General features: G+C 34.7%; 2 protein-coding genes across 2 annotated transcripts; both read left to right on the top strand.

Annotated features, from left to right (window-relative positions):
- The first annotated feature begins 199 nt into the window (after positions 1-199).
- Positions 200-2,783, top strand: LOC140883821 (transcription and mRNA export factor ENY2). Its single transcript, XM_073290413.1, has 5 exons — positions 200-339; positions 421-508; positions 648-742; positions 1,266-1,342; positions 2,148-2,783. Coding segments are annotated over exons 1-5 (336 nt in total). The 5' UTR covers positions 200-337; the 3' UTR covers positions 2,222-2,783.
- Positions 2,784-5,114: 2,331 nt separating this feature from the next.
- Positions 5,115-10,917, top strand: LOC140880347 (meiosis-specific protein ASY1). Its single transcript, XM_073284703.1, has 22 exons — positions 5,115-5,155; positions 5,242-5,298; positions 6,370-6,466; positions 6,553-6,621; positions 6,724-6,816; positions 7,063-7,186; positions 7,296-7,365; positions 7,468-7,509; positions 7,640-7,768; positions 7,848-7,961; positions 8,074-8,116; positions 8,201-8,236; positions 8,323-8,447; positions 8,581-8,593; positions 8,691-8,764; positions 8,862-8,945; positions 9,355-9,505; positions 9,581-9,657; positions 9,749-9,806; positions 9,922-10,088; positions 10,223-10,357; positions 10,638-10,917. Exons 1-22 carry the CDS (start codon positions 5,153-5,155, stop codon positions 10,689-10,691), a joined length of 1,815 nt encoding a protein of 604 aa, XP_073140804.1. The 5' UTR covers positions 5,115-5,152; the 3' UTR covers positions 10,692-10,917.
- The last annotated feature ends 2,106 nt before the right edge of the window (positions 10,918-13,023 follow it).

The raw sequence follows: 13,023 nt of genomic DNA, 5'->3' as shown, positions 1-13,023 counted from the left end.
GCAAAACAGGTCATCCGTCTATTTTAACGTCTAAATAGACTGAAGGATCGATTTCGGAAAATGTTTCAAAATTGAAGGACTAAATTGGGTCAATAAAAAAACGAGGGATGAAATCGGAACCGCGTAAAAAAATAAGGGACTAAATTGGGAATTAACCCAATAAAATTTTCTAATATAATTTTTTACACAAAATGGACGAATTTAACCAATTCCAGACGTAGGAATCGGGAAAAAACAAAACCCACAGCAGGAGAAACCTCCATCGGAAAACACAGTAGAGGTCGGCGGAGCGAGATTTTTGGCGAACTTTTGCGCACTTTGAGCTTTTCGGATCCAAATGTAAGAATATTCTTTGAAGTACAAGTGAAACATTCGGTGAGAACACTTGTTTTGGTTTGATTTAGTTTGGTTGAAAAATAGGAGGGCGTCTGTTAAACGTCCGCCGACTCCGGATGCTGAAATCGAGCCGGATCGTGAACCATCCCTGCAGGAAATCGTCAACATGAAGGTAATTAATGTTTTCAATTGGTTGTATCTGTTTGTAATTGTAATTCTACAAAACAGTTCAGATTTTAGTAGAGTGAACTATTGTTGATGGAAATCAGAGGCTTTTTTTTAAAATTAGTTTCTGTAATTGTTTCATCTAGTTGATTGAGAGTGGGGAAAAGGAACGGCTGAAAGATCTACTCCGGGAAAGACTCGTCGAGTGCGGCTGGAAGGATGAGATGAAAGCTCTTTGCAGGTTTCTGTCTCTTTCCGGCTGTTAATTGTAGAAATGTAGTCATTTTCTGTTAAAAGCATTAGAATGAATTAATTGGTGGTGTGATTATGTCAGCACTTGTTAATTTGGTTGTCAGTTGGATTTTGTATCGGGAATTGGCGGTATTTAGCTGAAGCTGTGTATCATTACGACTTGAATATAATTTATTCAGCTCAGGAGTTGACGAATCAAGTGTTTGATTTTTTATCGAGGTATCTGTAGTTGTTATAGGGTTCCTTGACATGAAGCTACGCACCCCATTTTCACTGTTCTTGATTGATTATATAGCAGTACTTTGGAAAAGATCAAATAAGAACTGGAGTTTCTTATGATCGGTTAAAGGATAGGTCTCAACTTGCAAACTATGTTTGGAAGACGAAGTTGCTTTCCTCTTTGGCTTGGATAATTTTTTACCCCGTATTTAGTCCGCTGTTAATTTTCAAGCTTATCTTGTGCTACAAATGAATTGATTTATTGAAAAATGTTTTCCCATTTGATCAACAAGGGAATTTGCAAGGAAGAAGGGAAGGAATAATGTAACTGTTGATGACCTTATCAATGCCATAACCCCAAAAGGAAGAGGTGGGTCTCTGAGCTAATTGTTAATACCTCCATGCGTTAGCTGATGTCTTTCTTTTAACTCTTTGTATGCTCCAGATATTAGCCATATGCTTTATTCTTAATTACCTGATTATCAATATAAATTTGCATAGATGTTGCACTTTGCACTTATACAATGCATTGCATCTTCTATCCCGTGTGCACAATATAGTAACTGAAATCCGTGATACATTTGGTACGTCAGAGTTGTTCATCACAAGTAAATTCTTTACCTGGCTAAAACTGTTCTTCATTTGATTTCTGTTTCTGTGATGTTTCACTGTGAAGAATCAAGATATTTTTTTCTCGACTCTTGAATATCAGCATACATACACAATTATCTAATATCAGCATACATACACAATTATCTAATATCAGCATACATAATTATTTGTTCCACTTTATCCGTAATGGATTTTCTTTTTAGTTTCTCTCCCCGTTTTTATGAAAAACTTGCAAAATTTTGGTAAATAAACTATGACTTCTCCACCCCTTCAAATATTAGAAATTAACATTGTATTTTAAATCTGGACATAGATTCTAAAATTGTGTATAAAAGTCATTGGTTAACTATTCGGACGCTTTCAACCATCTTGTATATGCAACTATCACAACTTCTAATGATACACCCAGATAGTTGAGATTTGAGGACATGAAAGATCATCTTTCAGGTGATCAAGTGCTGATGTGGCTGCTTCTTCGTTTTTGTGAGATCCAATAGTTTTGGCATTTTGAATGTTTCTTTTGCTTTTGATCCTGAGCGAATATGGGTTGTTTTTGCTTGCAGCATCTGTCCCCGACTCGGTTAAAGCAGAAATGTTGCAGCGAATCCGTTCATTTCTTGCATCAATTGCTCTGTAACATCATTATAAAACTTGTCGCGGTGTGATGGAAAATTATTGAATGCAAATATGTTGATGACAAAGGTTATCGAGGTGTGCTCTGCCTTGAGGAGTTCACAAGATCAGTACTACTTTCATGCAGATACATTCCGCTCACCACAAACTTTCAATCCCTAAAATTTGTGGTTGCATTTCAGGATGAATCACTTTTTGTAAACTGAAATATGGGATTTGTTTTGTATCCTAGCCAAGGATTCATTTTTCAGAGCTTCAAGATTTCGCACAAATATTTGTCGTTCGACCAAATTGCCATGGTTTTGTTCTTCCAAACGAAGTGTTCACAAAGCTTCTTCTATTGGCCAAGAAGTTTTATTCTCTTCAGCCTACATGGGTGTTTCGCCTTCTCTGCGTGCGTCGACTTGCCATGTTATATGATTTCTTTGTTTAAATTTTTTTATTTTTTGAGAATCCAAGTATTATTCTCGAAAAAAATATCATATTTCCTCATGTCACGTCTCTTTCTGGTCATTTCTTTGTCCTCTGGTGATAAGATTCAAGATCTATGATGTTTGGCCCCTCAGTTTCAATCCGTTATTTTTGAACGTAAAGGGCAGGGCATTCAGAGACAATTTTATGTGGTATTTTTCGCAAGTCAACATGTGAAGTGTGAATCAAGATTTATATCTTTAGGTTTTTGAATTGAATTTGAGGCATAAACAACCCCCTAGTCCACAATTGATTAAGATATTTTGTTGGAATGCTTCTAAGAAATATTCTCGAGTTTTTCTTTGACAAAATTTTCAGTCTCCCGCTACAACAAATTTATGTGATTAAAATTTTATATTATATTACGGTAGTGTTTGAGATTTATTTTAGGAAGCATTTTTTAGGTTTTATTTCAAAAATTTTCAAATTGTGTTAAGAAAAAACTCAAAATTACTTGGAACCAATCTCAAACATTGCTTGTATCATGTTCTACCACAATTACAAACTATATTCAGATCTTGGCTCGATCAATGCTTCAAAGACCAAATAATTTGTATGACTTGCAAAACAAACATGAGTGAATAAGATTGGTGTGCTGAGAAAGGTAAAGTTCTTTTTATTGGAACGCACGTAGTGCTTCACTTTTAATTGTTATTATCTCTTGGCGACTTAGGCATTCTTTGAAAATGATTATAAGAAGCATTTTTTATTTTTTCCTTCACAAAATTTTAAATTTGTGAAAGAAAAGCTTCAGAATTCCTAGAAGTATTCCCAAACATTTATATGGTCCCTTCAAACTCACATTTTTTTTAAAAAAATAGGCAAATATTGAATAAGATTGTATTATTCAAAATGAGATGTACAAATACAATGATGAGCATATGAAAAAACTCTCTTCCTACATTTTATACTCTATATCATGTTGCAGGTTTGTTTGATATGAGTACACGGCACTCTGTGCAAGCATCAATGACTCAAATTATTATTTTTTAGATATGAGATGAAAAAATAAGTTGGACCATTAGGTCTTTCTTTTCGAGTACAGTCCGAAAGATAGCATCAAACTGACGTTATTGTATTGTTCTATGTTTGACACTTGTACACATTTTAGTTTTTCATATTCTATATATCCGTTCTACTGATACACATAAAACACCTAATAAATTGGGTAAATGTATTCAAATTTTTTTAACATGTGTTAGATGTGTTTGATTTTTAAATAACGAAGAATATATTTGCTTGCTAAATTATTTAGGGTTCTTTATGCATTTCAAACTTTTATAAATGACCCGAGCCTTACTTTCTCTATCTTAATTATACAGCTCAAAACCAAATGATTTTGGGACCTCATTCTTTTAAAAAGGGTTGATCCCGAAGGGGACCCCATTCCACATGAGTTAGAAGCCAATTGGCTCATGCGGAGGGTAAATCGAGGGATGTGCACGAGCGGCAGGGACCTGAAGGAGGGAGCACATGACCCAATCCCCAGAGCATACCCCACAATATTTCAGCAGAGAATATGCTCTACACGAGGATCGAACCCGCAACGCTGGGAAATTTTTTTTGGAACCTCATTCTTGCCAATAGGCCAAGTGTTAATTTGTTAATTGAATGTGATTGAATATAATTAAATGTAATAATTTATACAAGATGTTTAAAGTTGAAATGTAATATATTTTTTATTGAGATAAATAAAGTTTTTAATTGAAATAGACAGAATTTTTAATATAAGATGTTGAAATATAATATATATTTTTATTGAATAAATGTAATATTTTTTTATTGATATATATATATATATATAATTTTTAATATAAGATGTGAAAAGTTGAAATGTAATATATTTTTTATTTAATAAATATATTATATTTTTTATTGAAATAGATAGAGTTTTTAATATAAAATGTTGAAAGTTGAAAAATCATATATTTTTTATTAAATAAATGTAATATTATAAGATGTTAAAAATGGAAATATAATATATTTTTTATTTAATAAATGTAATAGATTTTTTATTGAAATAATGAAATATTTGATAATTTTTTTAAAGTTTAATTGTATTAATTTTTTTAATTTTTTTTTAAACAAGGGTCGATCCGGACTCAAACCGAAACCGGTCACGGGCGGGCCGGTTAAGGGTCGGCCTATTGCCGACCCGGACTCGGCGGGTTCGACCCGGACCGTGGCCAGGTCTCTGTGTAAGTTAATTCTGTTGAAAAATGCAAGGTCAAAAATACCCCTTGTTTGAAGTAAAATTACGGGCTCCACCACGCACACAACTTCCGCATGCTCTGTTAACCACGGTTACCAGTGCAACTCTAGTAACTTCCTCTCTAACCAGGGTTAGCTCTGGAACGTATTTATATATAAATATCCCTCGACTTCTCCCCATGTCCCGCCACTTCCTTTCCTTCCAAATTCTAACTCTCATTCACACTTTCTTTCTCTCAGATTTTCCTTCACAATGGTGAGCTGAGAGCTTTCTCTTTCGAGTAAATTCATTGAATTTCCTCATTGCTTTTTTTTTTAAACATTTTCTCCTCAAAATTTCAGGTGGTCGCACAGAAAGTGAAGGAATCAGAGATCACTGAGCAGGACTCGCTTCTTCTCGTAATCACTTTCTCAAATTTTTTTAGATCGTTTAAATATTGAACCAGGTTTCAGTTGATGTTTATCGTTTATTTTTGTATATTAAGTGATCTCCCGGATATCTGTTATGTTTTATGCAAATTTAACCTCTGTCTCGATTTTTGGTGACTCTGTATTTTGATTTGATCGCCTGTTGATTATGGTGTTATTCATGCTATCGATCTACTGTTTTAGTGCTTTGATTTTTTTTTTTACATGAACTGCTGTTTTGATGCGTACATTTCTATGTGGATGCTTATGCAAATTTAACCTCTCTCTCGATTTTTGGTGGCTCTGTATTTTGATTTGATCGCCTGTTGATTATGGTGTTATTCATGCTATCGATCTACTGTTTTAGTGCTTTGATCTTTTTTACATGAACTGCTGTTTTGATGCGTACATTTCTATGTGGATGCTTTTGGAATCCTGTTTTGAGTGTATTAAATGAGTTTTCGAAACATTGCGGAGGCTGTTTGTTGTGTTAGTTGAGCTTGTGAAATTTGGCTTCTGTTTGATTGATCGGTGATAGTGTGATGAAATTGATGTGCGAAGCTTGTTGAAACAATCACGTGAGATCCAAATCAGAAAATGTCAGAAGTGTGCGTCAATTATTCGAAGCTGTTATTATATTGACTTAAAAATTCAGTGAGTTTGGAGAGATGTTTATTTGGTGCTTTCATATTTGGAAGAGTCTAAACCGTTTGAGCAACTACATCAGCAAGAAGTATTGCTCTGCGAGGAAACCAAAGTATATTTAACAATGAATTATCAAGTGGAGCTGCTTATTTTGGTCGGTAGAGTTGTGCATATTATATATGGACCTTACAGATCTAGATTTTAGTTACCAGCCAAAAGCTGCCTTTGACGTAGCTAATTGTGATGATATTGACCTTCTCCTTGCTTTGAATCATTACATTATAGAACACGAGCATCAGTTGGACTTTTGTGCTGTCTCTACGTTAGTAACATAAATTTTTTGTTCCCGTTTCCTTGTAATTTTACATATTACAACATTATTAACAACCATTGTGCAAATGATTTTAATTTGAACAGACAAGGAATCTGTTACGCATTGCTATATTTAACATCAGTTATATCAGAGGTCTTTTCCCCGAGAAATATTTTAATGATAAGTCTGTTCCGGCCTTGGGTTAGTTTACTACACTCCTTTCGTGCATTCTGCTGCGGCTTTCATCAGTTGCTGATTTGAATTCTTTGATCTTCTCATTGCTACAGACATGAAGATTAAAAAGCTTATGCCTATGGATGCTGAATCACGCAGACTCATTGATTGGATGGAGAAAGGTATGAAAAACAATCCGCAGATGCTTTAGAGTCTTCTCAATCAAAAACTATTATCCCAACCTTTTTAGCTCATCCATTTTCTGTGTTTTGCTTTCTTGATAGGTGTTTATGATGCATTACAGAATAAGTATTTGAAAACACTCTTGTTCTGTGTCTGTGAAACAGTGGATGGCCCAATGATCGAGGAATATTCTTGTAGGTCCTTTCATTTCTAGAAGAAAACATGACACAGAGAATAGTTTCAGATTATGATTGACTGAAAACTCATATATGTTATTGAACATTTAAAAATTTAATTTGGCTTGTCAATATTGATTTTTCTCTCCAAAACATAAAATAGTGTTAAACTAATGCTGACGCTTGAACTTCTTTTTCCAGTTTATCTATTATTCGACATCATTTTTTGTTTATGCAGATATTAACAAAGTACCTTTCTTGCAGTTTCATTCAGTTACTCAAATTCTGACAGCCAAGAGGTCTCAATGAACATCAATCGTAGTGGGACCAAGAAGGGAGGGTCGTTCAAGTGCAACTCCACTACAGAGATAACTCCTAGTCAGATGAGGTATTTGAATTATTCTCGAGTTTGAAAATCATCCATTTCCTGCAATCTTATTCTGGTAGAGTCTATGACGAAAATTGTGTAAATTTATGAGACAAGGGCTAATTTTCAGGAGTTCTGCGTGTAAAATGGTTCGCACGTTGGTTCAACTAATGAGAACTCTGGATAAGATGCCTGAAGAGGTGCTATTTCTGGAGACGTTCACTGGCATGGACTATTAGAATTCACTTGATTACCGATATTGGAAATTTTATAAAGCTAATTCTATGCATTCCATTTTTCAGCGCACTGTATTGATGAAGCTCCTATATTATGACGATGTTACGGTAGGACTTTTAACTTATAAACCATGGGGCTTTTATTTCTTGTTGTGATCAGATGGGATTGTTTAATGCCGTCATATCTTTATTCTAACTATGCAGTTTAAAAATTTACTCCTTGTACTTGATATTTCAGCCTTCGGACTATGAGCCCCCATTTTTTAGAGGCTGCACAGAAGAGGAAGCTCATAATCCATGGACAAGAAATCCCTTGAGGATGGAAGTTGGCAGGGTCAACAGTAAACATCTAGTATTAGCTTTGAAGGTGTGACATCTCAACAAAATAGTATGATTTCACATTGTTTTGAGATCTTATAATATTCATATACTCGTTGACTCAACAGGTTAAAAGTGTGCTTGATCCTTGTGAAGATGAGAATAATGACAATCCCGATGATGAGGTAAGCTTGGGAGCTGATTCTCCCAGAAAAGATGTTGACAGTGAATCTGAGTATGAGGTAATTCATTAAATGCCTTTTCTCCTTTCTATTTTTAAGTTACAGGTTCTTTGAAACTCAACCCTATATTTTTTGACCACTCAAAAACTGGCTATTCTAACTGTTTCTCCAGATCAGTGATTCAGATGATGATCGATATATTGTTGCACCTATTGGTAAAGTTACCTCTACTTTTACATTGTCAGTTTAACTTATCGCACTCTTTGTGTAACCAGATATCCATGACATTTTGTTGATAGGAAAGCAGCAATGTCAAGAAAATGGCGCAAGTGAAGGTTCTATACAAGTTGCCAGAAGAAATTAAAGTGAACTTCCACATGATTCAAGTTTAGATAGAATATTGACACAGCTTTCTATTCAGATGATACTCAGGATCCATCAGAAGATGAAAAACAATTTGGGAGGGTCAAGTACTGGATAACCTCGCACCACCTTGATACCGTTGAGCTCACTGACGTTCTCTCAAATTTTCCCGATATCTCTGTGGTGAGGATACTTTTCATGATTCAACGGTGTGAGATGGATATAGTTCTTTTTATAATTCAATAGAGTTTTTGTTGTTTACGCCGTCCAACTTGTGCTTGTTTGTGTACCTGACCAATATTTTCAATGTTTGCAGGTCCTGATCGAAGGTACATATCGAACATCCTTTCACTTTAAAACTGTATAATTGAGTTTTAGTTCTGTAATTTTTGCTGTTGAGAATGCTAAGTCTTCCTTCTGGTCCAGAAATTATGGAGAGGCTGGTGATTGAATGTACTGCATCAAAAACTGGACCAGAAAGTTATTCCATCAATAGGAAGGTAGTTTGCCATTTATTTTCCCATTTTCCCTCTGTCTTGGCTCATATCTTGAAACTGTCGTAATGAATTGACATTGTGAATTATATCTGGATATTAGAAACTTGAGTACGAGTTTGATGCTGTGAAAGAAGAAGATGATGGCAAAGCTAGTAATATGGGTTTAGATCACATGTATATGAAGGTGAAAATTTCTCCTCTTTTATTACTTGGATGGTTCCATGCTCTATTTTCTTAAAAAATAGTGGCTTCTCCAGATTATCTGTAAAATAAATGTGTTCTTCTACCATAGAGTCCCGTAACAAGTATGCATGTTACAAACTGATGAATACCTGTCAAGTTCTTATAGTTGAGAACTGATAATTGTAAAAGTATCAATAGTTGTACATTTTCATGCCTTGAACAACTAACACTTTGAATTTTCATTCTTCTTAATTATCAAACACCTTTGATCCTGAACACAACAGGAGGACTAGTATCAATTGTGATTGTTCATACAACAAACTAATGCTGCACGGGATTATCCCGCATACAAATATTCATGTCCATCTGTAATTTCATGATCAGTGTAGTAATTGTGGCTTTTGTTTCAGGCTTTGTATCACGCTCTTCCAATGAACTATGTAAGTATCTCAAAACTTCAGAGTAAACTTGAGGGTGAAGCCAACCAGGCTGCAGTTCGCAAGCTTATTGACAAAATGATCAAAGATGGCTTTGTTGAAGTCAACGGCAACCGCAGACTAGGTAAATGTATTATTCCCATTGCATTTTCTAACCAAAGGTTCATTTCAATTGACACACACGTTGTCTGTGTCATAGGCAAACGTGTTATCCATTCCGATCTTACTAAGAAAAAGTTGAATGAAGTGAAGAAGATCTTAGGCACAGATGCTATGGTGAATATTATAAAACTCAATTTCTTTCCATAACTCGAAATGTCATTAGATTGTCTGCATTGTTGCCATTTTTATCCTTCAATTTGTTCAGGATCTGGATATGAAGGAACCATTTAACAAGTCCAATCACCCAGAGGCTGAGACTACTGGTGCTCAATCCTGATTCTCTTTGTTAATTCCCGAACATATTTCAATGTCTTAGACTCCTAATTACATCGACGCAGCGGATACCAATAGAAATTTTCATTGGCTTTTACTTTTTAGGCAACAATCATAAGGACTTGTCCACCTGTGGTGGCCTCCACTCAATCGGATCAGATGTCACACGCACACGGGGCAGGTCCGATGCATGCCAGAATGGCTTGAGTAGGATTGAATCAGGCACAACTAGGAGAAGGGAACACGCAAATACTCCTACTAGCCGGATTGAGGTAACTCGATTGTTCCCAACATCAATTTCAGTCGCAGAGCATGTAATATCTGCTGTTAAAAGTGTTTTTCGAAGCATCAATCCACCTATTGAAATATTTAGTAGCTCGACTTAGAGTTGTTGATATGGTTACAGCCAGCAACTTCTAGAGAGAGCTTTGTGCCTCGGGCTGAAGATGGCAGAGCTAATGAAAAAACTAATCACTGTGACGAGATGGACATCATCGGTAGCAAGTCTACTCAGGACAAGCGCTTCAGGAAATCAAGCACTGTATGCTCCAAACTAATGGGTTATACCAAATATTACACTTATCTTTGACTACAATTATAAGCTCTACTCGTACAATGGAGTAAATGCTATGCTACACGGGTGAAAAATCTCATGGTATAGCATCCACATTTCATTCGGCGTAGGCTCACACATTTTGTGGGCTTCGTGTCCAATGAACGATCCGATGGACCGAATGAGTTTCACCCGGTGGATCATAGCTTTCCCCGATACCTAAAATTTTCATTTCCTAATCAATTTTTCGGTGACTCGATGATTTTAGGTCAAGGAGCCCATCCACCAGAACGCAAAGCGCCAGAAATCTCAAGCTGCGTAAAGCTCATCAAGTTAGAACCAAGTGGACGGACTTCAACTTTTTCCAGTCATTTTGTGGTTTTTTCCATTGGGAATCTCTCGTTTTCAATTACTTGTCTTTATAACAACTATATTAGCTATCCAAATCTGGGCGGTGTATTCTTACATGTGCTGGCAATTAAGTAACGTTTAAACAAGCACCACCAGCAGATGGATATAACCCTATGTTTATTTCTAGAGTGCTACAAATTTCCTCCTTGTCAACCGTTGCTTGCTTTTGTTTTGGAGCTATTCGTACGGGGAGTGTGTGGGTGGGTGGGGAGGGGGAGGTCTATTGTTTAATGCGTTTATTTCGGTGTCGGCAAAAACACAGTAGTGAATATGAAATGGATCGATCATCTTGCGATGTCAATTGTGGCTTTTTCTTTGGGTCACTTCACTTCATGGAGATGTTCATTTACCCACAAGAACTAATGCCATTGTGTTCGTTTGAGTGGCAACATTAACTTAGGTGAAAATTTCAAATTTATACTGACCTATATTTATTTGCAGGTAGATTCCGAAAATTATTGAAAAATCAAATAAATTAATAGGAGATTTAAAAAAATGTAGGAAGCAGGTAACATCAATCCCCATTTTGATTTTGGTAAACATTTTTTTTAAAAAAGTGTTTTTTTAAGCTATAATTTTCGGCTTTTGAAAAAACTCTAATTTTGACTTAAGAAAATGATTTTTTAAGCACTTATTCTGTCATCCAAACACCTTATTAACTAGAAAAGAACTTTTTTTCTTCTGAAAACAAACGGGGATAAATTTGTGTATGCGAAAGTTAATATTAAATATTGACATTTGACATCAGAGTATGAATTTTGGAGGGATAAAAGGAGAAATAATCTTTATATTCGAAACCAGCGGAGTATTATAAATTTATAATATGGTCGAAGTTGTCTTATTAGTGATTACCATTTGCAAACAAGTTCCTTTTTAGAATGCAGCAAGGAATATCGTGGTGCAGTCCAAAAGAAAAGTAAAAGGAAAACCCGTGGAGATGGGTTTGGAAAAAGTTCGAAATTAATGTTGGAGTCTTGGAGAGAATTGATAGGTGAACTTATTTTCTTTATGATTAATTCTGTGGGCGCCAATAATCTGTGCGCAATCATGCACTTGGATAAGCCAATTGATTAGTTGATTGACTTCTAAAGAGTGCATAATCAGGCTTATCACCGAGCTTTCTGAAATCGCTTTGAGATTTTGTCAATTATATATTAAACAGCTCCCTCTTTTACTAGTGGATCATTAAATTGAGTAAAATGATGTAAATATGACATGAACTATTCGATAAATAATAATTTGGAACATAATGTATTTTGAAATCTATCGTCTCACAATCAATCATTCAAAACACAACCCATATAGACTAAATTATTATGTATGTCAATGTGACATCAAACTAAATTTACCTAAATTTACCTGTGCGCATGTGTTACTTCAACTAAATGCAAATATTAACAATAAATATGAAAAAAATCTGACAATTGTTAAAAAAAGGAAAAAAAACTTCTCCCACAAATTTATTTTCAAACCAACTAATTAAATTAAATTTCAAAAACCACCGATTTTCAAAAAATTTAACACTGTGTTTGGATCACGGGAATTGGACGGGATTTGGTGGGATTTGGAATTGGAAATACCGTTTTTAGTGTTTGGAAACTTGAGATTTCAAAACATGATTGGTATTTGGTGGGATTTCATAGGATTTCAATTAGTTAAGTGAAATCTTGACAAAATTGGTCGGATTTCACGGGATTTGAGTTTATAAAGCAATAAAATTATTTTTAATAATAAATTCATATACTTTACTTATAAATTTTAAGTTTTTTTTTAATAAATTTTTTATAAAATATCATTTATCCAAAATTTATACTATCAAATTCCAAAATATATTTTAATTTTTTGCCAAACACAAAATGAAATTTTAATTCCATGAATTTTAAAATCCAAATCCAATTTCAAATCCAAATCCAATTCCAATTCCAATTCCAAATTCCATTTTTTAGACATCCAAACACACTGTAAATTACCTAACACATAAGTAGTTATGTCTCTATGCGACGGTCTTACAAATTTATATTCGTAAGACGGTCAATCCGTTCCATAACTATAGTAAAAAATAATATTTTTTCGTGGATCCGATTGGATCGGATCATAGATCTGTATCACAAAAATAATTCGAGACTGATTCGTGAGACATTTTCGTAACATCGTTGTGAAGACAAAAAAAACTCTTATGAGAGCGTCTCACAAAACAATTTTGTGAGACGGATCTCCGATCTGATCGAAATCATAAAAAATAT

The sequence above is a fragment of the Henckelia pumila genome, chromosome 2 (assembly GCF_033568475.1).
Source record: "Henckelia pumila isolate YLH828 chromosome 2, ASM3356847v2, whole genome shotgun sequence".
In the NCBI taxonomy this organism is placed as follows: Eukaryota; Viridiplantae; Streptophyta; class Magnoliopsida; order Lamiales; family Gesneriaceae; genus Henckelia; species Henckelia pumila.
The sequence above is the reverse complement of the archived record's forward strand: the minus strand, read 5'-3'. Positions and strand labels throughout refer to the sequence as shown.